This window comes from Myxine glutinosa, chromosome 8, assembly GCF_964187855.1.
Source record: "Myxine glutinosa chromosome 8, kmMyxGlut1.1, whole genome shotgun sequence".
In the NCBI taxonomy this organism is placed as follows: domain Eukaryota; kingdom Metazoa; phylum Chordata; class Myxini; order Myxiniformes; family Myxinidae; genus Myxine; species Myxine glutinosa.
Window position 1 is genome coordinate 121,769,010 of NC_136268.1, and position 27,984 is coordinate 121,796,993.

Consider the following 27,984-nt stretch of genomic DNA (forward strand, 5'->3'; position numbering starts at 1 on the left):
TAAATTAACTCCAAGATTAATGTTTCTTCTAACAAACCCCGGATTCAGCGGTTCAAAATATTTTGAGGAACCACTTGATATGGAAAGAGAGGAAGATAGGGTATATATTGAGTTGTTAAATGCACTTGATTATGGAGTTTCTGTTGCTGGTAAAAGTAAGAAGAATGAGAAGGAGAAACATATTATTGATGCTTTAAGTAAGCTTGGTTCGGGTGTTAGTTTTCTTCCAAATGACCCATCACAATTAGTTAATAGGCTATTATTGTTGTTAGGTAGTAAGAAGGCTGGAAACAACAATTGTTTTAATGAATCCTCAGCCATTTTAGATCAGTTGATGAACATGAAAATAATTAATAAATGTCAATACAAAGATATTTTATTAGATATTAAATAAGATGAGAAGCACAATTCTTAGTTTTAATTTCACAACGAGCGATTACACAGCTTCATTCCCTTACCCACTACAACTTGACCCCCTTACCTCATATGAGGCATCTTTGTTGTCAATGGAAACTTACAATACCCTTTTTAATATCACAGAGAAAAACAACAAGTTTAGTTATAATCCAGGAAGTGGATATAAAACTATAACCGTTTCACCTGGAGCTTACGAGATTTCTCAAATATCTTCAGAAGTCTCTCGCCTTATGAAAGAAAAAGGTGATGAACCAAAAAATATTGTAATAGATATTCAAAAACACACTTCAAAATCAACTATTAAACTTAAAAATAATTATAAAGTTGATTTCACGATTGAAAATTCGTTTAGAGAGCTATTGGGTTTCTCTTCAAAAAAGATTGAAAATAACGGGACGTTTTACAGTGATAATGTTATCCAAATATCCTCCGGTATAAATTCAGTATTAATTCATTGTGATTTGATTGATGGTGCTTATAACGATGGAATAAGAACAAATACAATATTTTCATTCAGTGCATACTCAACCCCGATTGGTTATAAATTTAATATGGAACCAAAAAATCTTGTCTATTTACCTGTGTCAGGAAAAACCATATACAGAGTAAATTTTAGGATAACCGACCAAGATAATCGTATGATATCCTTTAATGATGAAATTATATCCATCAGAATTCACCTACGTGAAGTTTTTCAATAAATAAATAATGGTTATTGTGAGAAAACACGAGTTGGGAAAATATAAAATAATTACAGGGGAGGGCATGTTCCTTTCACCAGACTATACAAGGTATGTGGGTAGAGGATACTATAAACCTAAGAGACAACGAGGTGTAGGTCATCAATTTCGAAATAAAGGAGATGGGATAATTGATACTCTAATGGGTATTGGTTCAACCATCCTTAAACATAAAGACCTAATTGGTTCAACTGCTTCTGCCGTGGGCTCCGTTGCGGGTGCTATAAAGAGTATAAAAGATGCTCAAAAGGAGTCTCATAAATTACAAGCAATCAAAGAAATAAAAAAAGGTAAAACTCAACTATCTTCACAAGAACGACAAAAAATCATTAAAATACTTGGGTCAGGGTTTCAACAATTTTAATGCTATATAAATACAAGTATGGAAGCGATTGATAGTATCTATGATTTGGATGATACGATTATCATTTCAAACTCCACTAAAAAGGAAGACTATTTTAAGGTAAATGCTATAACAGGAACAGACTGGAATTCAAACGGAACAAAAAGTTTTGAAATAAATAATCAACAAACTTACTTGAATATAGCTGATAGTTTCTTGCTGTGTAAATTTAAATTCACTAAGGCTGCGAATAATACTAATGCTACACTCGTAAATGATTTCTTCTGGAAAATGTTTGACAGTGTCCGCCTGTATATTGGAACACAAGAGGTTGAAGCGGTTGATTATGTCTCTGCTACATCTGAAATGATGAAATTTACACTATATTCGTTTAGTGATAGAATGGGTAAGGGAGCTGTTGAAGGTTTTATTCCTGATATGTCAACGGGTACAAACGCAGACCCTGGTTATAGTCAAAGGAAGTCAATGTATAATGATGAAACAAAAGCAGTGAATAGTTTTACCGTAGCAGTACCTCTTAAAGGTATATTTGGATTTTGCGATTATGATAAAGTTTTGTATGGTCTTAAAATTAGATTTCAACTACAAAGGAATGATAATGTAAATAGGTTGCTTTTTGGGGATGAAAATGCTTTTGGAGACAACAATAAATTTGTTATTAATGATTTGTGTTGGTATATCAGTGAATATACTCCTAATCTTAAAACGGAAGAGATGTTAAATAGAAGACTTAACTCAAAGAAACCGCTAAATGTATCATACCTTAAAAGAAGATGTCAACACGTTAAACTGGAACACACTACCTACACTTGGAATTTGGGTGTTCTTCAAGGAAAGCCACGATACCTCTGGCTCATTTTTAAAAAACCAGATGGAGAGGACGGTACTAATAAGAATAATGCGCTGAGTGATAATGCTAAGGTGAAACAACTTCGGGTTTCTCTTGATGGCACATTTTATCCGCGAGATAGATTGGAAATTGATTGGGAAAAAAATGATTATGCGGAAGCCTACAAGTCCTACCAAAAGGTGTGTGAAAGTAATGGTAATAATGATCCTATTTTGGATATGGTTGCATTTAAAGGTTTATATACAATCTACGCAATTGACCTGAGTTCTCAAAAGGAAACTATAAAGTCTAATCGAGTGGATACTTCTCTATACATTGAAAGAGGGGAGAATGAAGAAGTTGATGCTTATTGTTTGCTTTTGGAGGAAACAGAATTACAGATTAATACAGATAATGGTGTTATGATTAATATCACATAGGTTTTTTCTCATAAATAAATGGTTGGGGTATATGTTAATCAAATCAATCTTAATAAATTAACATCTTGTATTCAAAATCAAAAGCCTTGTATTATTAATGTTAATACAATTCAAAGAAAAGGAGCTGTAAGAATTGATGTTTTACTCACACACACACAAGTAAAAACACTAAATGATGTTGGATCACTTAAAATTAAAATGACGAAACCTATGTTAAAGAAATATTCAATAGACGAGTCAAGAGGAGGATTTCTCCCGTTTCTAATTCCTTTATTTGCTGGTTTAAGTGCGGCGGGAGCATTGACTGGTGGTATTTCAGCAGCGGTAAAAACTGCTAACGAAAGGAAGGCACAACTAAAAGCTCAAAAAGAATTGGAAAGACATAACAAGGAGTTGGAGAAACAAATTAGTGGAAGTGGTGTAATTGTAGATTTTGCTCAAAAACTTGAAAGTCTACCTGATAAAGCTAGATTGTTGGTTGGAGATATGCTTTCCTCTATCGCTCAAGCGGGTGTTAAACTAACTAAACGGGGTAATGGATTGTATCTTTCTCATAAATAAATGGATAAATGGTTTAAACAATTTGGAAAGAATACAACGTCAAATATAGAACTAGCTAAGTATTGTAAAACACTAAAAATTGATAATGTGGTTATTTGTATGAGAGATGAATTAACACATATAAATAAGAATACAAAGAATATTATTATGAATTTAGACACACAGAATGGTTCTCATTGGGTTTGTATTCATAATAGTCAGGATAAATATTATTTTGATAGTTATGGTATGCCACCACCTGTTGAAGTAATACAATTCTTACAGAACGGTGTTTATCAAACATTCCAAGTTCAAGAAATTAATTCTAAATGTTGTGGCCAATTATGTTTATATGTATTATTTCAACTCAACAATAATGAAAATTTTTATGATATCATTTTTTATCTAATATAAATGACCTATGTTGGAAAAGATGGTTCTATCTTTGGAAAATCCTCTCAGGATATTGATTTATCAAATTATTATACAAAGGCACAGGCTGAACGACAAAAATATAGTGTAAGTAAAAATATTAATATGAAGAATACATATAAATTAATCAATTATCCAAACCCTACAGATGCGAATGACTTGATTAGATTCAGTGATTTATCACAATATATATCTTTAAAGAAAACAGCACGTTTTGTGAAACAAGTAAAATTTACAACCACAACACCTGGTTATACTGACCATACACCTTTCCTCATTGAATTTAACTACCTGCTTACAATTAAATTTTATAAAGAAGGACATTTAGTTAATATGCGAATTAATAAATGGGGGTATGATATGCCTGATTTAGGGTATAATTGGTCTTTTTCAATAAACATAGAAGACCTACATGATTTAAATCAGTCTCGTAAAGAAGAATATTATCCACTTGGTGAAGATAAGGATTTATGTGGAAGTACAATTAGTAAACAACAAATACGTGATTTTAAGAAAATAAAAATATATGATAGTATAGCGATGGTTCGCATGACAAAGAAGGAAGGTAATGAGATAAGGATAGAAAGCCGAGGAATACAAACCGATTTGGTAGTGGGAAGATGGGGTGGTATTACCTGTCATAATATTAATCTCACATATATTTCTGATACATAAATGGCAGGAAGAAGACTACAAGAGAATTATAATTTTTGTATTCAAGGATACCTACAAGAAAAGGGTGCTCGGTATTACATACCTTATGATTTGGAGCATATACATGGGAATTTTGTCATAAAAAACTGGCCTTATACTGATATTGTTAAACCCACAAATAGAGACTTGTTTAAAATATTAAATAAAAATGAACTTCTCAAAGTTATGAAATATAAAACTCTTTTAGAAATCGTCAACAAATCTTATTGGTATCCTATTATGAGAAAAATAATTATAGATACAAGAATATCTCAAAATCCAGATGAGTATATGTATAATATTCTTTGGGGTTCAAACTCAAGGGTAGCAAGGGATGAGGAAGGAGTTGAAGAAGAGAAGGAGGAAAGAGAGAAAAAGGAGAAGGAGGAAAGGGAGAGGGAGGAGAAGGAGGAGAGGGAGAAAAGGGAGAAGGAGGAAAGGGAGAAAAGGGAGAAAAAGGAGAAGGAGGAGAGGGAGAAAATGGAGGAGGAGGAGAGGGAGCAAAGAGAGAGGGAGGAAAAATATAAAAAGATGGAAATCACTGAGATTCATAAAAGATTGAGTGTATTAAAGCAAATAAATCAATCTCAACGCACCGAAGAGGAAATTAAAGAATTAACAACTCTTACGAAGATAATGGTTTCAAAAATAAGAACGTCAATGTCTTCAATTTCAGAGATTTAAACGAGAAAGTGGTGAAGAAGAAGAAGAAGAAGAAGGAAAAGATTATGTGATTGATGATGTTGGTGTCATTGACTTTAGTTAGTTTTTATTTGTAAATAACTGGAGGAGAGAGTGAAGGCATTCCTTAGGATTCTTTATGTTTTAAAAATAAAGATTGAAATGTATATGTTGAAAACCAAAAAGGTTTTGATACTCTGTCGGAATTTTTCTGATAAATAAATATGAGTTATTGTCTCAAATGTAAAAAGAAAACTAAATCTAAAAATATCTCTTATGTTAAAGCTAAAAATAATAGAGTTTATCAAAAAGGAATATGTCAAGTATGTGGCTCTAAAAAGTGCCAATTCATCTCTCCTAAAAGAGGAGGAGACATACAAAAGTTTCTGTCAGGAAGTAAATTTACAACAACTGGAATTCCAGGGGAATTACACCTTCCAGGGTATTCTTTCTGTGGTCCAGGAACAAACTTGGATAAAAGATTAGATGAGGCTGACAATCCTAAACCTTGGTCTAAACCTACAAATAGGGTTGACGAAGTGTGTATGAAGCATGATATTGCTTATGGGAAAACCACTACGTTGACTGAAAAACATAAAGCCGACAGCGAAATGTTGTATAATTTGTCTTTGATACAAAATCCAACGTTGAGAGAGAAAGTTGATAGGTTTATTGTGAGAAATTTGATAAATGCTAAATTGAAACTTGGTCTTGGTTATTCCTCAAAAAACTATTAGGCTCTAATGATGCCATCAAGACTGAGGAGCTTTTGGCTGAAGAATTACACAAACCTATAATCACAAAGTTTAAAAGAAGGAAGGTTTATTCTAAATACACTGACCACATATGGTCCGCTGATTTAATTGAATTGAATAATGACAGGGGATACAGGTATGCTTTAACCGTTATTGATTTGAGGAGTAGATTTGCCTGGGTTGTCCCTTTAAAAAATAAAAGGGGTGATACTTTAATGTTAGCCTTTAAGCTAATATTTGATCGGGATAAAAGGAAACCAAAGAAGTTATGGACTGATGAGGGAACAGAGTTCTATAACAAAATATTCATGAAATTTCTTAAGGGGAAGGGTATTAAATTATACAGCACCTTTAATGAAGGAAAGGCAGTTGTTATTGAGCGTTTTAATCGTACTTTGAAAGAGAAATTATATAAAAAATTCACACAACTCGGTTCTCAAAAATGGGTGTATTTAATTCAGGATATTGTAGATGATTACAACAATACAGTTCATTCATCAACAAAATCAAAACCATCAGAAACATTTACAAAATTAGAATATGAAAAGGAGATTAATTTGAGAAAGCCCAAGTTCAAAGTTGGTGATATTGTAAGGATATACAAATGGAAAAGCCATTTTGAGAAAGGTTATACACAAAAATGGACTAATGAATTATTTATAATCGTTGATGTAATGGATACAGTCCCTTGGACCTACAAATTAAATGATATAAATCGAGAAGAAATCTTGGGTTCATTTTACTCGCAAGAATTACAAAAAACAAAGCTAATAATTCATTAAACAACATTTCTATTCACCCCACCCATATTAGCTAATTTAATTCGTGGTAATAATAAAAAAAAATTAAATAAATAAAAAATCATAAGCCACGCCCACACCGACCCCGCCCACACAGACCCCGCCCACACAGACCCCGCCCACACAGACCCCGCCCACACAGACCCCGCCCACACAGACCACACCCATCATCCCCCACCCTCCGTGCACCCCCACCCTTGACCCTTCACCCCCCTCATCCCACCCCCACCTTCCCCACACACAAGGGGAGGGGAGGGGTGGGATGAGGGGGGTGAAGGGTCTTTGGCAGGGGTGCACCTCCCCGTTCCCTCCTTTATTCTCTTTTTGTAATTAAGAATTAAATAATTGTAAACAAAACAAATATATATAAATATTGAAAACATTAAAATCTTTATATTATTAAAACATTTTTCTTGAGGTATACATTCAACTTCTCCCCAGCATAAGTCATCAATTTCTTCCCAACATAAGACAAAGGTAGTTTCAACAGCAGCAGATATCTTCAGGTTTGGAATCTCTTTCTGTCAAAGGCAAGAGGACAAGAGGGGAGAGAAAATATTACACACACACACACACACACATACACACATACACACATACACACACACACACACACACATACACACACACACACACACACACACACACACAAGGATATGAGGATATTGGGATACATACCTCTAAAAAATCGAGCTTTGTGTCCAAGTGGTCGAGTTGAAAATTTAGGGTACCACATGTTGACGGGAAATAACCACTCTTTGGAAAATCAAAATCGTCCCACTCCAAGCTTTGGTCTTCAAGGCTGCAAACAAAATAAGGAGAAATTACTATGTTGAAGTAAGCTTGACAAAACATCACACACACGCACACACACATACACACACATACACACACATACACATTCACACATACACATACACACACACATTCACAGATACATACACACACACACATACACACACGAACGCACACACAAACACATACACACATTCACAGATACATACACACACACACATACACACACACACACACACACACACACACACACATTCATAGATACATACACACAAGAACACACACATACACATACACACACACATTCACAGATACATACACACACACATACACACACGAACACACACAAACACATACACACACGAACACACACACACACACACACACACACTAAGGCAGCGTCGTTTAACACAAATGTATTAATATTTAGTATCTTACCTTGCATATGAATCTTCCAAGAATGGTGAAACAGGCAAGTTGTTCAAGTTCATTTCGTTTTGCAACTCTTGAGATTCTGCAGTATTTTCATTCCAACCAGTTTGAAGTTCTGCCAGGATATTCGCATTGCTGTAAAGATAAAGGAATATTAAGTCATTTGTTGTATAATTAATCCCATACAAAGCTTTAAACACTTTAATTTTAAATGAAACTTACCTTGGTGAGTATTCTTCTTCTTTATCAGAGTAAAGGATGGAGTAGTAAGACATGTCGATCCCCAATGATCAAAATTGAATTGAACACGTTCTTTTATAATGAACAAAATGTATTTTCTTGAAATGACGACATGCAGTCATTTCGGGGAAGCCCTGAGCGTGTGTGAATAACAGGAAATAAGACAATGAAATCTTTCTGGGAAGTTATCCAAGTCATTGAAACAACGTCATTTCTCAAAAGCGAAGAATTAATAAAAAAAGGTTTGAGTATGGTGATGGAAGTTGGAGGAGAATTAAATTATTTCCCACGCATAAACAAATATTTGTAGGGTCGTTGTTTGAGTGGGCCATATTCACCAGATGATATTAAGAGTAAAAGGTTAAAAGGTCCATAAGGTCAGAAGGATCACAGGTGTTTAAGTGGTCTAATGAATAAGGATAGCATGTCAAAAGGTTAGAAGGTTCGTAAAGAACAGGGTGAGAGAAATATAGGTGTTTAGGGGCAATGAGGGAGGGAAAGAATTAATATGGAAGTGAATGGGTCAATGTTTGAGTGGGTCAAAGATTAATCTGCCAGATGATATGTAGAAGAAGGATGATAGGTCTATAAGAGAAAACAAATATTTGTAGTGTTTGAGTGGTCTAATGAACAACATTAAGGATAGGTACTACAGACAAAAGGTTCATAAAGATGAGGGTGGGAGAAATAGAGGTGTTTATGATTTTTGAAAAAGACAAGGGGGTAAATGACATTAGATAGGGATTTCCCATGTTAAACGGAGGTGTCCCAGAAGCAACATTATTACACTACTACTAGTGGTTTAGTTATGCTATTAGCCAATTGATTAGGAAAATATTTTATGATAATCTTTTATTGATTTTAATTATGCAACTAATCAATCAATTACTTTACACCCCTCCCTCCTAATACAGTCTCTTTGAGCTGCGCAGCGGTATTGCCTGGCACCAGAGGCGCCCAGGCAATGCCACGCTGGAGGATATTTAATTATTTGGCATGGGGGTGGTGTACTTTGAATGTATCTGTACCTGTTTGTTTTATTATTTAGAGTAGCATACTTGCCAATGGAAATTTATTGTTGTTATTTTCTTGTCCCTGTTTAACAATATTTTAACCTTTGACAGTGATAACACATCTCAGCTATTCCTCACAACAGAGTCATTAAGAGTAAAATTACTGTTTTGTGGATGAGCTTTTGTTGTTCTTGTTTCTAGGGTCAAACTATGGATGATATTCCTCCAGAAGTGCTCACAGACTGTACCCAGCTTGTGAAGGCAAACAGCATTCAGGGTGAGTGAGGCTTTCCTTGTTTCTCCAGCTCATCGAAATTGCATTGTAATATTGTATGTTCAATGGATATGGTAGTGATGATGACGCTGGACTGCCATCCCTTGCAGCAGTAACTAGAACAACACGCTTTGACGTCACAACGTCGACCGATATGCCTCCGCCCACATTATTATTGCATCATTATAATACTTGTACCAAGTTTGATTAAAATCCATTCAGCTGTTCTCACGTTATCACATTTTTACCTGACATGTCCTCTGACCTTTGAGCTCTTGACCCCAACATTTAATCAGTTAATGTTTACATCATTATACATACCTGTACCAAGTTTGAATTTAAATCCCTTCAGCTGTTCACAATTTATCACATTTTTACCTGACATTACCTCTGACCTTTGGCCTTTGACCTCGGGACCCCAAAATCTAATCAGTTAATCTTTACATCATTATACATACCTGTACCAAGTTTGAATTAGATCACTTCAGCCGTTCTCAAGTTATAGACATATTACAGACTTTGACCTTTAACCTCTTGACCCCAAAATCTAAGGAGTTCATCTTTACATCATTCTACATACGTGTACCAAATTTGGTCAGAATCCCATCACTGGTTCAAAAATTATCGCGGTAACAGGATTTGTACCCAACATGACCTCTGATCTTTGGCCTTTGACTGTGTGACCCCAAAATATAATCAGTTCATCTTTACCTCATTACACACACCTGTACTAAGTTTGATTAAGATCCCTTCAGCCATTCTCAAGTTATGGCGGTAACGAAAACCTATCACGGACGGACGGACGGACAGCCGGACGGACAGCCGGACGGACAACCTGAAAACATAATGCCTCCGTCGATCGCCGGAGGCATGAAAAGGATTTGCATTCTCAACTTGTGTTCAAATCTTGAAAATAAACGCATCACTCTCTGTTTGTCACGAAAACCCAAATTGTCTCACTAATAACCTTCAGTGATGGGTTGATCTGCTACCTGTGCCTAAAACGATGACCAGCTATTGCCTTTACCACTCTCAAGTGATTTATAAAGTGTCTGTGATGGTCATTACATGTTAAAGAAAAATACGTGAAACAGGCCTTGTTTTGCTTTCTCTTAACACGGATATTTATTTGCCTTCATATATTTTTGATGAAAATCTAAGAGATCTCCCCTCCACTCTTTTTGTTTCCCTCTGTTTATGCTGCTCGTTATTAGGCAATAAGATGAACAATATTGCAATAGTTTACACCCCATGGGCAAATCTCAAGAAGACTGGAGACATGGCTGTGGGACAAGTTAGCTTCTACAACCAGAAGGAGGTGAGATGCTTTGTGGCAGATCATTGGATTTTTGCTTTTGCAGATAAACTTCTTGATTCATTGTAATTATTGGCCAATGTGCATGCTTAATACATTGACGACCACAAATTGAAAATGGCAGTGTGAAGCTATTCTAATTTTGTGTGTTGGCCTGTGTAACTACTTGAAAGTTTTGATAATGATGTGAATGCTTGAATTTGCAACTCTTGATAGAGATGGATTGAAATGAAATTTATGAAATGAAATTGAAATGAAATGAAATGAATGATATAAATTTATTGGATTGAAAAAAAAGATAAAAATCATTGAATGCTTGACACAATGATTTATTTGCTTGTATCAAAGTGAATATGCTGCTGTAATTTGCTATTGAAAACCTTGATAAGAGAGAGGTCAGGTGTCTCTATAAGCTTATATAATTTAAGCTAATGGTGTCCAGATGAAGTGTTTTGGAATGATACGAGGCCGGTGAGCAAGTTGAGATTAAGACTGTAGTGATTCGGAGTTATTTATTTGTTCTCCATGTTTTGGATTTCATTACCTCCACCACCGAAGGTGTATGGAGGGTATGTTTTCACCCATGTTTGTCTATCTATCTGGAAGCAGGGTATCTCAAAAAGTTATGGACGGATTTGGACGAAACTTACTGGACAGGTTGAGTGTGTGACAAGGACGAATTGATTCGATTTTGGTTGGTTAATTGTCTTCACCACTGATGGTGGGAGGAGGCTATGTTTGCACTCCTGTCTGTCTGTGAACAGGATATCTAAAGAAGTTGTGGACAGATTCGGACGAAATTTGGTGGAGAAGTTGGGTGTATGATAAGGACGAAACCATTAGATTTTGGTGAATATCCTGATCCGGATACTAGATTTTTTCGTGATTCTTCACCTTTGAGAGATTGGGCCAAAAGCGATAGTCATGGCCAAATATATTGGCACCCTTGCACTTTTTTGTCCCCCGTCGCACCGCGGAGCGAAAGGGGGACTATGGTTTTCCCCTCCGTGCGTGCGTGCGTGCGTAAGCGAAGGGCCGCATTCGAATTTGGTGTGTGGGTGCAACCCACGTCAAAATCCAAGATGGCCGCCGCCATGTATGTCTGATGCCATGTATGTCTGAACCTTGTGAGCTGAATATCTTGAAAAATAAGCGAAGTACCAACTTCTAATCTGGTGTGTGGACTGTGGGTGTATCTAGGCACAAGGAAGAACGCTATTGAAAATTGGGTCACCACGTCAAAATCCAAGATGGCCGCCACCATATATGTCTGAACCTTGAGATGAATATCTTGAAAAATAAGCGAAGTACCAACTTCTAATCTGGTGTGTGGGTGCATCTCGGCATAAGGAAGAACTCTATTGAAAATTGGGTCGCCACGTCAAAATCGAAGATGGTCGCCGCCATGTATGTCTAAACCTTGTGAGCGGAATATCTTGAAAAATAAGCAAAGTACCAACTTCTAATCTGGTGTGTGGGTGTATCTCGGCAAAAGGAAGAACCCTATTGAAAATTGGGTCGCCACGTCAAAATCCAAGATGGCCGCCTTGCCTCTTCCACTTTGTCAACTCGCATCACTTCACCGACGGGGGACCTAGGCGTTACGCTTGTTTCAAATAATGCACCATTTCTTCCAGAAAATTGTTGAAATTTAAAAATCTTTTGTTATCCACATATGTATTTCTTTGGATTGCAGTGTAGTGGGGCGGCTTAGCCCAAATATTCAAAAGAATTGTGCATTTTGTGATACAAGCACCAAATTTGGCACAAATGTACATTAATATGTTGCGAACATTTTCAGATATTGGGCCACTTGAAATTCCGTAATTTTATTTTTCAAATTTTTTCAAATTTCGTAATTTCAAATTTTTCGGGTGACACCGTCACAATTTCGGTCTTCGAGGCCGGCCGATAGGCAAAGTGTGACCGGAAGGGACGAGGTTCTCCTGACCACGTGGCCCTCGATCTGGGAAGCGAGAGGCGTTCCATTAGTGGACGCGCCCCTCACGCCCGACTTTTGGGCGGCTCCGGCAGGCCGTTTGTTTTGACGTTGTTCCGTGACAGGCCCCGCACCCCCACCTCCGGGCCGACCGGAAGCTTGTGCTGAGTACATCATACCTGAACAACTCAGTGAGGCAGAACACAGCAGTGCACACCAGGGTGACCCATTCAGTGCATAAACCAATTAACCTGTCCACTGCAGGGCATATAGAAATGAAGTTATTTTCTGCATATAATAATAATATAAGTTCAGTTCTATATAACAATTTCTGTTATCACCACTACCACTACAACTACCACTACTACAAGCTTTGTCTGGAATTTTGTGGACTAACAGACAAACAGACATACAGACAAGCTGGGATCAAAACATTACCTCCTTCCACCATTGAGTGTAGAGGTAAACATCATGGAAATTATATCATGCCCTAGATTTAATTCATGCTTACCCGTGTATTTGCTTCACTGGTTCACAAGGTCTTTTGCATACATGTAATTCAGACTCTCGTCTTCATTGCTGACCACACAATGTTCGCAACATATTAATGTACATTTGTGCCAAATTTGGTGCTTGTATCACAAAATGCACAATTCTTTTGAATATTTGGGCTAAGCCGCCCCACTATATCGGCCGGCCTCGAAGACCGAAATTGTGACGGTGTCACCCGAAAAATTTGAAATTACGAAATTTGAAAAAAATTGAAAAAAAAAATTACGGAATTTCAAGTGGCCCAATATCTGAAAATGTTCGCAACATATTAATGTACATTTGTGCCAAATTTGGTGCTTGTATCACAAAATGCACAACAGGTTTGCTATGCTGCGACACTAGTGGAACAAAACAAAAAAATTTGAAAAAATTACTAAATCTTAGCTTGTTTCACAAAGAAATCCTAAAATGGCCTGGACAATATTATTGGCACCTTTTGGAAGTTGTTAAAAATAGACTTCAAGTAGGTGATTTGTATACAGAATCGAGGCTTGTGAAAGAGCTAACATTTATTTCACAAACAAATCAAACAGACAAACAAAATATATAAAAAGAGGGAGCGGAAGACAAGATGGGGAGAGAAGGGGAAGCACACAAACACAACATTTGAGAGCAGGGAGATGTGTGGGAGGGAGAGGGCTTGGGGGGAGGAGGCGTGGTGAGTGGGGGGGGGGGGGGGGGGTGGGAGAAGTATAAAACACAAGGACACCAAGGACTTCCAGGACAGAAGTTGGTATTTCAAAAAAGTGGATTTGGGGTGAAATTAGTGGGGGTAGAAAAGATCAAGGTTTTGGATGGGGGAAGATAAGAGATGGTGGTTAACAGCTGATTTAAAGACCTGGAGGGTGGAGTGGGATTGAAGAGAGTGAGGGAATTTGTTCCAGAGGTGGGAGAAAAGAGGAATGAAGGAGTGAAGGTGAGCAGAGAGTCTTGATTTTGGCAGTTTAACCATAAGAGGGTTGCAGTCAGATCTTGTGCGACCTGTATGGATATGTGGGGGGACGCAGCCCAGAGAGAGCTGGGGGGGGGGGCAAGGCCAGAGAGGAGTCGGTAGAAGACGGAAAGACCACCAACCTGCCTGCGGTGAGAGAGTGAAAGGCCCTTGGAGTTAGCTTCAACGCGGGAGATTCCAATGATTCTGAACGCTTTGTTTTCAACAGCGTGAAGACGAGCTAGGTGTGAGGCAGGAGCACCAGCCCAGAGGGGAGAGCAGTATTCCATTGAGCTGCGGATGAAAGCCTTGTGTATGTGAGGAACTCAGCTGTGCCAAGGAAGGACTTCGCACGACGGAGGATGCCCAGTCGGCGACTGGCTTTGGAGGCCAGATTTGAAATGTGGTTTTCCCAGGAAAGATCATGGCAGATAGTGAGACCCAAAAGCTTGAGTGACAGAACTTCTTGGAGAGGATTATTCAGAAAGTGGTTGGGAGGGTTGTCCAGTTGGTCTTTTCGGAGAGACATCGTAAGAATCTCCCGCGATGAAGCTAACTCCAAGGGCCTCTCACTCACTCACCGCAGGCAGGTTGGTGGTCTTTCCATCTTCTACCGACTCCTCTCTGGCCTTGCCCCCCCAGCTCTCTCTGGGCTCTGTCCCGCAAATATTCCTACAGGTCGCACAAGATCTGCCTGCAACCCTCTTATGGTCAAACTGTCAAAATCAAGACTCGCTGCTCACCTTCACTCCTTCATTCCTCTTTTCTCCCGCCTCTGGAACAAACTCCCTCACTCTCTTCAATCCCACTCCACCCTCCAGGTCTTTAAAACAGCTGTTCACCACCATCTCTTATCTTCCCCCATCCAAAACCTTGATCTTTTCTACCCCCGCTAATTTCACCCCAATTCCACTTTTTTGAAATACCAACTTCTGTCCTGGAAGTCATTGGTGTCCTTATGTTTTATACTTCTCCCTCCACCCCCCCCCCCCTTCCCATGCCTCCTCCCCCCAAGCCCTCTCCCTTCCACACATCTCCCTGCTCTCAAATGTTGTGTTTGTGTGCTTCACCTTCTCTCCCCATCTTGTTTTCCGCTCCCGCTTTTTATATATTTTGTTTGTCTGGTTGACTTGTTTGTGAAGTAAATGTTAGCTCTTTCACGAGCCTCGATTCAGTATACAAAAAAAAAAAAAAAAAAAAAAAAAAAAAAGAGATTTGTCAGGATTGAAAGACATGTTCCACTTGTTTGCCCAGTCTGTGATTTTGTCCAGGTCTGCAGAGAGTGAGGAGGCTGCAGACTGCCGATCTGAGGGACGAGGAATGGAGCGACAGAGAGTAGAGTCATCAGCAAAGAGATAGAGAGGATTTTCAAGAGAGTCAGAGAGATCATTGATGAAGACCAGAAAAAGCACAGGGCCCAGAACACTGCCTTGGGGAACTCCAGCCTGAACAGGAAGAGGAGATGAGAGAAACCCATTCAGGGCCACACGTTGACTACGACTAGAGAGGAGATCCACCAGCCATGCGTGGAGATTTCCATGGATACCAAAGGAGGAGAGTTTGGTGAGCAGAGCGGGGTGCCAGACCGTATCGATGGCACGTGATATGTCACGGGAGACAGCTCTAATTTCCTGTTTGGCATTGAGGACCTCCATCCATTGTTGAGAAAGCAGAAGCAGCATGTCCAGAGTAGAGTGACCAGGTCTGAAACCAAATTGATGATCAGAGATCAAGCCATTGGAGAAGAGGAAAGATTTCATATCCGAAGCAATGATGGATTCCATGACTTTGCTGATAATTGGGAGACGGCTGATTGGTCTGTAGTTGCTAGGATCTGTTTTTGCACCTTTTTTGTGCAAGGCGGTGATGTTGGCTGATTTCCAAGCAGATGGCAGATGACCTTGAGCAAAAGAGAGGGTGAAGAGAACAGAGAGAGGGAGTGAAAGAGCGGAAGAACAGGATTTTAGGACCCGTGGGCTGATGCCGTCAGGTCCAGTTGCAGAATCAGAGTCGAGGGTTGACAGAAACTTTTCCACCTTGTCAGGAGGAAAGGACACAGAGTCCAGGAGCAGCTGGGTACGACTGGGTACGGTGGGTACAGAGAGGGATGGGTTTGGGACACAAGATTTAGAGGCAGACACAGAGTTGAGGCATTCAGCTTTTTCACGTGCGGAGTCAGCCGTGTAGCCGTTTGAGGTGAGGGATGGGATGGAGGGGGAACAAACACCAGAAACAGATTTGACCAGATGCCACCAGGATTTGGAAGAGGGAGACAGATAAGAGAGTTCGGTCTTGAGAACGGAGAGATATTGTTTCCTGGCGCTCCTGAGGGTGGACTGGACACACACTTGTTTCGGGCTTTGTGAAAGGAAATGAGATTTCCTTCTGTTGGATTTGCTTTACAGGAGACGAAAGCAAGTTGTTTCTGGGCAACAGCCTCACCACAAGATTCCGTGTACCGTGGACGGGAGGAGAAGGGTATGACAACTGAAGACGAGATGGGATAAATCTGTGCATGAGAGAGCAATTTACTTTGGAAGAATTCCCAGGATGAGTTGATCTCAGAGATGGGAGACCAGTCCAGATGATTGATGGCTGCTTGAAGACCGTGCCACTCGTGCCAGTTGGCCTGAGTGAAATGCCAGACTCGTCAATGCTGAGGATGCTCTCTGAGAATGGTCAGAGAGATGTCCACTTTAACAAGCACATGATCAGATGAGCCGATTGGAGCAGAAGAAGAGCAGCAGACATTTTCAGGGAAGTTAGTCATAACCAAGTCCAGAAGAGAAGATGCTCCGTTGACTGAGATCCGGGTCGGGAAATTGACAGATTGTGTCAGTCCCAGTGAGTAGCAGAAGTCCTTTGCTGAAGAGCCATGGCTGGTGAGAGAGGTACCCACACCCAGCCAACTGGCATGGTGACAATTGAAATCACCACATATGAGGAGCTGAGCGTTGGGATGGGTAGATAGAAGTTGGTCCATTTTATCAGACAGCGAGATGTCGATGGAGTCATCACTGTTTGGTGGACGGTACAACACACATATGAACAAAAGGTGGGAGCGATGGGGAAGCCGTAGCCAAAGGTATTCCTGGGGGCGAGGTGGAGAGAGGGCAGTGCAGGGCGAGTGAGGAAGAGAGTTTTTTATAAAGATAGCAACCCCACCTCCAGGATGAGGCTCAGGTCTTTCATACTGGAGGAGGGAGTAACCTGGGAGAGATATCAAGGAATCAGAGACATCATGAAGGAGGAAAGTTTCTGTCAAGCAGATCACGTCTGGTTTGTCAGAAGCAACCTGTATGGAGAGATCAGTCAAGTTTGAGCGAAGGCCCCGGATGTTTGAGGTCCATACCGTTAATGAAGAGGAAGGGGGAGCATCGGATCCGGAAAGGGGTTGGGGGGGGTGGGGGGGGGGGAGGGGTCGGGTAAGAACAGGGGGTATTCTCCTTTAGTTTAGAATTTAACTTACACATGGTGAGTTGCAAGTGCCTGCAATATTAAAATCACTCATTCAACCAGTTTGAATAGAGAAAATGAGTCGTTCTGCTGTTTTGTGTCACTGTATACCGCAATGAGCATGGAGAAAAGAAAGAAAACCAGAGAATTGTCTGAGGTCAGACACAATATTGTGGCCAAGCATGGACAATCTCAAGGCTACAAGTCCATCTCCAGAGACCTTGATGTTCCTGTGTCCACCGTACACAATGTTACCAGGAAGTTTCAGGCCCATGGCACTGTGGCCACCAAAGAAAACTTGATCGAAGATTGCAGCGAAGGATTGTTCGAATGGTGGAGAAAGCACCTCGATCAACTGCCAAACAGATTCAAGTTTACCTTCAGACACAAGGTACGACATTTTCAACTCGCACCCTCCGTCACCAACTCGATGAAAGGGGGTTATGTGGTAGGAGATCCAGGAGGACCCCACTGCTGAGAGAGAAATAAAAGAAAGCCTGAGTGGAGTTTTCCAAAACACACTTGAACAAGCCAAAATCCATCTGGGAGAATTTCCTGTTGACAGATGAGACCAAATTAGAGCTTTTTGGTAAAGCACATCTCTATGTTTACATAAAACAAAATGAAGCCTTCAAAGAAAGGAACACCTTCCCTTCAGTTAAACCTGGAGGAGTTTCAGTGATATTTTGGGGTTGCTGTGCTGCCTCTGGCACTGGGTGCCTTGAATGTGTGCATGGCATCATGAAATCAGGAGATTATCAAGGCATTTTGGAGCACAATGTTGAACCTAGTGTTGGAAAGCTGGGTCTCCGTTGAAGGTCATGGGTCTTGCAGAAGGACAATGACCCCAAACACACTTCAAAAATCACCCAGGAATGGTTCAAGACACAACGCTGGACTTTTCTGAAGTGGCGAGCAATGAGTCCAGATCTAAATCCCATTGAACACCTGTGAGGAGATCTGAAAACAGCAGTTGGGAGAAGGCACCCTTCAAATCTGGGAGAACTGGAGCAGTTTGCACAAGAAGAGTGGGCCAAACTGCCAGTAGAGAGGTGTCGGAAGCTCATTCATGGCTATAGGAGGCGCTTGACTGCAGTTATTTTGTTCAAAGGCAGTGCTACCAAATATTAAGTCTAGGGTGTCAATAATTTTGTCAATGCCAATCCTTTTTATTTTCTGATTTAAAAGGATATATTAAGTTCTGAATAAAAAACAAAGGTTCTGTAATATTAACAGTGAAATAAAGAATTGTGGAGACCAAATAATTTTGTCAATTTCAACTTATTTTTCGAGAAAATTGTGAGTTATTTGAAAAAAGTGCAAGGGTGCCAATATTTTTGGCCACGACTGTATATAGGCCCTCAAACCTTATACACCTCTCATAACCACCTCACCCCTCCCCCCCTATCCTCCACCTCCCAAATATGATTAATAATAAATATAATAATTTTGAAGTTACCCTGTGCATTTACAAGTGTGACCTTTTCGATTGGTGTTAAGAATCAACCAGACCAGATATGGTGTCTACATCTAGGAAGTCTACCTGAATGCTGGTAATGACGCCGTCGTCCTTCCGATAGCAGACGTCCAATAAATCGCCAATCCTGACACGTTCAAATGAAGTAATCCCTCTAGGTTCAAAGTCCACTCACTGACGGGGATGATTGGTAAGGTTTGGTAGAACACACCCATTCACATGATCAGGCCTTTAAATATAGTCTGGCACCTTACATTGATCTCCAAACTCTCCTTATCTTCATTAACGATCTCTCTGACTCTCTGGAAAAACCCCCTTTATATATTTTCTGATCACTCCACCTTCTTCCATGACATCCCTCGTCGTTGAGATAGTTAGGCAGCAACCTCTTCCCACTTTTCAAACCTTAATAAAAACACAAGCTGGTCAAACATTTCAAAATCTATCTTTCACTCTTGACAAACTCACACTCTGAATATTTCTCACGAAAAGGCAAACCCTCCCATCTACTTTCTTAAATCAAAGAATTGTGGAGACCAAATACTTTTGTCAATTTTAACTTATTCTTAGAGAATTTGTGAGTTATTTGAAAAAAGTGCAAGGGTGCCAATTTTTTTTGGCCACGTCTGTGGCACAATATCTCAATGTTTTGGATGGATTTGGATGAAACCTGGTGGACAAGGAAGACTATTCAAATTTGAAAGTCCGAATCTGGATCTGTTCAGCCCAGCAGAGGTATCGGTGAGATACAAAATGTAAACTTCAGTCTGGCGGAGGTATGCGCTCCACCACGTGCTAATTATTTGATGTGATTCTTCACCATTGAGAGTTTGGGCCAATAACGATGTATTGCATAATATCTCAAAATGTTATGGACGGATTCCGAATGGATCCAGACAAACCTTCGGGTCGTAGGTTGAATTTGGTACATGACAAAATATTTATTGAATTTTGGTTCAGGACTGGATCCAGATCCGGCCTATAGGTGGGATACAAAACATAAACTGTTAAGTAGTGTGGAGGGATGCAAACAAGTGCTGTTCTAGTTGCCTTCACCAGAGGAGAGGGTATTCCATTTGGGTCCGTTTGTTACTTGCAAAATAGAAGATTTTTCAAGTATATTGGTCCGTTTGTGGTTCTGTCTGTCTGTTTGTCTGTCTGTTTGTTTGTCTGTCTGTTTGTCACTGGTCTACAGGTCACAATTCAAAACTGATCGTCACGAAACTTCACTAAGTTGTATAGGTCATCCCAATTGAGAAGCCTGTTGATTTTGAGGTCAATGGTCAAAGGTCATCTGGAGGTCAAATTTCTAAAATCGCCATTTTAAATCCGATTGACTTGAAAATTGAATAGCATTTGTATATTGTCACTAAATTTGGAAATGAACTATTTTTGAGGTCAAAAGGTCAAAGGTAAACTCAAGGTCAAATTTTCAAAATCCCTCCAGAGGAGAGGGTATTCCAGAGGAAATCATCAATTTTCATCTGAAAAGCCATCAGTTTTCAACCGATTGACTTGAAAATTGAACAGCATCTGCATATCGAGTCACTAAATTGGGAAACATGCTATTTTTGATGTCAAAAGGTCAAAGGTCAACTCAAGGTCAAACTTCCAAAATCATAAATTTTCGTCTGAAAAAAACCATCAATTTTCATTTGATCGACTTGGAAATTGAACAGCATTTGCAAATTGTGTCACTAAATAGGAAAACCAACTATTTTTGAGGTTAAAAGGTCAACTCTAGGTCAAACTTCCAAAATCATTAATTTTCATCTGAAAACCCATCAATTTTCATCTGATTGACTTGAAAATAGAACAGCCATTTGTGTATTTCCTCACTGAATTGGGAAACTTGTCGGTTTGACTTTTTGTGTGATGAATGCTAGCTCTTTCACGAGCCTCGATCTTGTATACAAAAAAGAAATATATAACTAACTATTTTTGAGGTCAAAAGGTCAAAGGTCAACTCAAGGTCAAACTTCTAAAATCATCATTTTTCATCTGAAAAATTGTCACTTTTGATCCTGTTGACCCGAGCTTTGATCAAGATCGTAAATTTTAATCTTCATGAAATGGACAATTTGCTGTATCAATGGAAACTTTTGGGGGGCGGGGAGGGGGCGGATTTTGCAAGTGTCGTGCTCCGCATGACCTCTACTTGTTATTCTGTCTGTTTGTTTGTCACCGGCCTACAGGTCACAATTCTAAACCGATCGTCATGAAGCTTCACCAAGTTGTAAAGGTCGTCACAATTGAGAAGCCTATTGATTTTGAGGTCAAAGGTCATTTTTCTAAAATCGCCATTTTTTATCCGATTGACTTGAAAATAGAACAGCATTTGCATATTGCCTCACTGAATTGGGAAACCAACTATTTTAGAGGTCAAAAGGTCAAAGGTCAACTCAGGGTCTAACTTCCTAAATCAATTTTCATCTGAAAAATCATCAATTTTCATCCGATTGACTTGAAACTTTAACAGCATTTGCATAGTGCCTCGCTGAATTGGGAAACCAACTATTTTTGAGGTGAAAGGTTAACACAAGGTGAAACTTCAAAATCATCAATTTTCATCTAAAAATCATCACTTTTCATCCTATTGACCCGAGATTTGATCAAGATCGTCAATTTTGATTTTGATGAAATAGACAATTTGCTGCATCAATTGCAACCTTTTTGGGAGGTGGGGGGGGGGGGGGGGGTGGATTTTGCAAGTATCGTGCTCTCCATGACGTCTTCTTGTTTGTTACTTGCCGGAAAAGATTCCGGCAAGTATGTTGATCGGTTGGTTTGTCTGTCTGTCTGTTTGTCTGTTTGCAGCACTACGTCTACAATGTTGCATGTAGAATCGCCAAACTTTGCACACGTATTTGGCTTGCCCTGGAATTGACTGTGCCCAAATGATGACGTCATTGGTCACGTGGTTCGGCCACCATCTTGGAAAAACCGAAAAACCTTTGCACCTCTATATCTCTGAAAGTGCTGAATAGAAAAGAGACATGGCTCATTTTAAAGAACTCTCCATGGGGAATAAAATATGTTAATGATGATGTCATAGGTGCCGCCATTATGACATCATAATTCGACAAGTGCAAAACTTCATCCGATCAAGATGAAATTTCTTGAGCAAATAATGATGGAATAAATTAGTTTAGAAAACAAATAATGATGACGTCATTGGTCACGTGGTTCGGCCGCCATATTTGTCCAAAATGGCCGATAAAAAAGTACATTCCGGCAAGTCCTCAGTCTCTGACCGATTTTTCATTTGTTTGTCTGTCCGCTCAGTAGGTGAGTATATGTATGAATTACATTGGACCCTTAAGGACCCTAATACCCTTGAGACCCCAAAAATTATTTGGAACCCTGAGACCTTTCAAGACCCATTAGACACGTCAAGACATCAGGACCAGCCTCATCCCCATCGCCTCATCCTCATCCTTTGAACACCTGGCTTTTAAACTCTCTGGTCGCACGCAGTCAGTCATGGCTGTCGTCTACCGCCCTCCCAAACCACACCCATTATTCCTGTCTGACTTCTCCTACTTTCTGACCCAGCTATGTTCCCTCTCCCCCTCAATCCTCCTCCTTGGTGATTTCAATATCCACATGGACTCCACTGACTCCACAATAACCACTGACTTCACTGATTTACTCACCTGCTTTAACCTCACTCAACATGTCAACTTTCCTACGCATATCCGTGGTCACATTTTGGACCTTGTCTGCTCCACTGGATTAATGTTGCACCATCTCTCTGGCTCCGACCTCACCCTCTCTGACCACTTAGCCATCACTATGACCATCAACATCCCCGCCCCAACACCAAGACATTATCGCACTATCAACTTCCGTAAGCTAAACGCTCTTTCACCTACCTCATTCTCATCCACCCTCTCTGAAAAAATGTCCACTTCTCCCTTCATTGACCTCCACACCCCTTCCGACCTCACTGACTTCTACAACCACACTCTCTCCTCCTGCCTTGACCAGCTTGCGCCTTTAAAAACCAAAACAGTTTCTTTCACCCATTCTGCTCCCTGGTTTACCCCTGAACTCCGCCTGATGAAAACTCGTGCTCGCCAACTTGAAAGACTCCGCAATAAAACAGGTCTCACAGTTCACTCCCAAGCCTACAAGGACCACCTACAACACTACAAAGATGCCCTCTCCCACGCCCGCTCCGCCTACTACTCTCAAATTATCCACTCTGGCTCCGGAAACCCAAAAGCACTCTTCTCGACAATAAACAAACTCCTCCGCCCCCTGGACACCACCACCCAGTCATTCACAGTAGACAACTGCATCTCCTTCCTTTCTTTCTTCCAACGCAAAATTGACAACATCTACAACAGCTTGACCACCGCCGCACCCGCTCCCCCTCCAACCACCTGCCCCCCCTTATCCTGCCTTCCCCTGTCTCAATTCTCCCCGGTCTCCCCTACTGACCTCTCTGAACTCCTCATAGGAATGAAAACTGCCACCTGCACTCTTGACCCCATCCCCTCCAGCTTTGTCAAGGCCTCCCTCCCTGCTCTCTCTCTCCACTTATCATTGCAACAATAAACTCCTCCCTGTCTACAGGCATCGTCCCACCATCCCTCAAAATTGCTGCTGTTACCCCCATTCTAAAAAAACCTGGTCTAAACCCTGACACCCTAAACAACTTCAGACCCATCTCCAACCTACCCTTTCTGTCGAAAGTTTTGGAACGCGCTGTAGCCACTCAACTCAAACATCACCTCTCTGCCAATAACCTGTATGAAACATTCCAATCCGGATTCCGCTCCAACCACAGTACTGAAACTGCTCTCCTCAAAATCACCAACGACCTTCTCCTCTCCTCTGACGCTGGCAACCTCAACATTCTCGTCCTCCTCGACCTCAGCGCTGCCTTTGACACCATCGATCACACCATCCTCCTCACCCGACTTGAATCCACCTTCAACGTTAACGGCACTGCCCTCTCTTGGATTAAATCATACCTCTCTGACAGACGCCAGTTCATCTCCATCAATAACTGCAAATCCCCCACTGCTCCCCTCCCCCAAGGTTCAGTTCTTGGCCCCCTCCTCTTCGTCCTTTACCTGTCCCCCCTCGGTCACTTAATCCACCGTCATGGTCTCCAATTCCACTGCTTCGCCGATGACATCCAGCTTTTCATCTCCACCAAGTCCGTCTCCACCGACACCCACTCTATCCTGACAAACTGCATCTCTGAAATACAATCCTGGCTTCAAATCAACTTCCTCAAACTAAACTGTGATAAATCTGAAATAATCATCATTGGCCCAAAAACGCTCACAAAATCCACCCATAACTTTGCCCTCAACATCGACGGTATCCTAGTATCCACCTCCCCTCTCATCCGGAATCTTGGCGTCATCTTTGACCAAACCCTCTCCTTCGACAAATACACTAAACAGATCACAAAGACAGCCTTCTTTCACCTGAAAAACATCGCCCGTCTCCGCTCATCCCTCTCCTCCACGGCTGCAGAAACCCTCATCCACGCCTTCATCACCTCCCGTCTGGACTACTGCAATAGCCTCCTCTATGGTTCACCCTCAACAATCACCAATAAACTCCAATACATTCAGAACTCCGCTGCCCGTCTACTCACCCATTCCCGGACCCGTGACCACATCACCCCCGTCCTTTACAAGCTTCACTGGCTCCCCATCTCCCAGAGAATCCAGTACAAAATCCTCCTCTTGACCTACAAAGCCCTCCATAACCTGGCCCCATCCTACCTGGCTGACCTCCTCTCCAGACACACTCCCACCCGCAACCTCCGCTCTGCTGGTACCAACCTCCTGACCCCCCCCCCACCCGGACCAAATTCAGATCCTGGGGGGACAGGGCCTTCTACATCGCTGCTCCCACCCTCTGGAACTCACTACCTCACACCATCAGAGACTCCTCCTCACTCACCACATTCAAAACATCACTCAAGACCCACCTGTTCAGCACTGCATTCAACATTCAACCCACAGCATTTAACCCCTGACTATCACTTCTCCTTCTCCCTCCTTTTGCTTTAAATATTTCCCTATTGATTCTTGTCTTTTTGCAATTGTTGTTTTCATGTTTTGTTATGCATTATGTTTTGCACTCTGTCAAAGCGCCTTTGGGCTTCATGAAAAGCGCTATACAAAATAAATGAATTATTATTATTATTAGACCATTTCGATATCTAAGACCCTTTAGACCCCTAACACAAAATCTACTTGAAGACCCCTGACACCTTTTAGGAGCATTAAGACCCGATATATGCCTAATACCCTTTAGGACCGCATGGACCCCATAATACACTTTGGAACCATTTTGATCCTCTTTGATCCTGAGGCTCCTTTCTACCCTTTGGACCTTGTTACGGGTTCCTCACCGATCTCCTGGTCTCGGTAAACCTCCGAACCCCGAGAGGAGCCCCGGAAGAAAAATATGTTATTCTTTGTTAGAAATCAATAGTGAAACCACACCAATGATTATAAATGAACAGATATTGTATTAAAAATCACACACAAGAATAACAGTAGAACAACTGGCAATTAAGAGTGCACTCTATATACCTTATCGCTTAGGATGGTACCATCACTAAAGTCAGATAACTCACTGCTCCCAGCAAGTGAAAAGGACACTCCTCAATGTCTCTATAACCTTTTCCAAGGCGAAGGTGATTCGCTCCAGCGGTCGCTAGAATGATATCCAGTCGAAGCCCGAATCTCGCTCTCCAGTCGAGACCCGAATCGCGTACAGTTGGCAATGGCGATTGTCCCGCCGAAACTGTACAAATGGTCCGAGAGCTAGGTGGATTTTATTTGACATGGAAACTACAAAAGCTTTGTCATGCTGGTGTGGTACAGGTAGCTTACCTGACCCCAGAAAGCCAATTCTTAAGTGCAGCTAGCGGTGGGTGGGGTAGGGGGTGCCACTCAAAGTACCCCCCAGATTGGTTTTATTTGACATAGAGACTACAAGACCAACTCATATGCCAAGTGGTAGGGTGATCTCCACCGACTACAAAACTGCAACTTAAGAAGAAAATTTCTGGTGGGGAGGTCACTTAAGAACAACATTAATTAGTGCTAATTAGGCCTTTATTTGACATATAAGCTACAAAACTGAAATCACATACAACATGTAGAGAATGGTCCCCTCATCAATAAACAAAAACTTAAGAACAGAATATGTGGTGGTAAGGTCACTTAAGAAGAGGTCAAAGGTCACGGAATAGGGGTTTCCAGCTCTTAATTACTGTTTGATTACAACATGCCACATGATACACACATGGCGTTGTCATTGAAACCTATATTAGTGGAGCCTGAAGTGAGATACATGAGAATCAGAAATTTTCCAATACCATTTCCTTTGATTTCAATCAGCGAAAACATTTTAAAATGCACCTATTTGACCCCCATGGCTAATAACACTGTTATTTGACATGTAAGCTACAAAACTGAAATCACATACAAAATGTAGAGAATGGTCCCCTCATCAATAAACCACAACTTAAGAACAGAATATGTGGTGGTAAGGTTACTTAAGAAGAGGTCAAAGGTCACGGAATAGGGGTTTTCTGCACTAAATTACATGAGAAACTTGTAAACTGTGAAGACAATGTAAAAGCTGTAACATTTATTATAACAATTTCTGCTAAATTAGTACAGGTAAAATTTCTTCTAAATTACTACAAGTAATTTCTTAGAATTGCCTGTACAAACTATACTTCAACAATTTCTGAGAAATTATATTTGAGGAATTCCCTGTCCAGCAATTTCCTGTAAATTATAAACTCCAAGGATTCCTCATCTAACATACTCGAAAATAATTCACCAAATGCCGAGAAATAATATTTGAAGGACCCCACCCACCGCTAGCTGCACTTAAGAATTGGCTTTCTGGGGTCAGGTAAGCTACCTGTACCACACCAGCATGACAAAGCTTTTGTAGTTTCCATGTCAAATAAAATCCACCCAGATCTTGGACTATTAGACCTGTCAGACATGTGTATGCATGTTCGGAAGGTCGTATATCGCAGTTACGATGAATCGCAAATTAGTTTTTATTAGTTTTATAATTAGTTTTAAAACATAGTTTAACGGCAACATAGTTTGCCGACGGGAAATAAATGAATACGCTCTCAAATGTGCCATCCGAGGCAGAGTGTGTCCGCCACGTTCGGCACACGCGATAGCTCGCTGCTCTCTGATTGGTTGAATCGTTTTTTGGACATAGCTCGGTAAGTAATTGTCCGATTAATATGAAACCTTGAAAAGGCACATCCTCGGGTCCCCAGCAATATACCTGGCAAGTTTCAAGTATATCGGACCGGTAGTTGTCGAGAAACAGCGGTCACAGACATACAAACAAACAAACAAACGTACAAACAAACATACACAGAGATTACTGGAATTATAGATAGACTAGGGCATGCCCGTACTATATCTATATCTAAAATTATATCCCCCCCCTCTATTTACATGAAATGGTTTGGTCCAAAGCGAACGGCTTGCGAGTGGTGACAATCCCCCCCCTCTATTTACATGCAATGGTTTGGTCCAAAGCGAACGGCTTCCGGAGTTTGGTAAAGAAATCGCCATCGCGTGCACAAACGCGCAGGAAAGCGAATGAATCGCAAATTCGTTTTTATTAGTTGTAAAACATAGTTTAACGCCAACATAGTTTGCAAACGTGAAATAAATGAATACGCTCTCAAATGTGCCATCCGAGGCAGAGTGTGCCCGCCACGTTCGGCACACGCGATCGTTCGCTGCTCTCTGATTGGTTGAATCGTTTTTTGGACATAGCTCGGTAAGTAATTGTCCGATTAATATGAAACCTTGAAAAGGCACATCCTCGGGTCCCCAGC

General features: G+C 40.6%; 1 protein-coding gene across 4 annotated transcripts in view; it reads left to right on the forward strand.

Moving 5' to 3' along the window:
* CCDC25 (coiled-coil domain containing 25) overlaps positions 1-27,984 on the forward strand; it is a 120,999-nt gene that overhangs the window by 65,604 nt on the left and 27,411 nt on the right. For all 4 annotated transcript variants that reach the window (XM_068104954.2, XM_078783721.1, XM_068104955.2 and 1 more), the window contains 2 exons: positions 9,373-9,448; positions 10,660-10,763. In XM_068104954.2, coding sequence (XP_067961055.1) covers positions 9,373-9,448; positions 10,660-10,763 — 180 coding nt within the window. The remainder of the gene's footprint in view (positions 1-9,372; positions 9,449-10,659; positions 10,764-27,984) is intronic.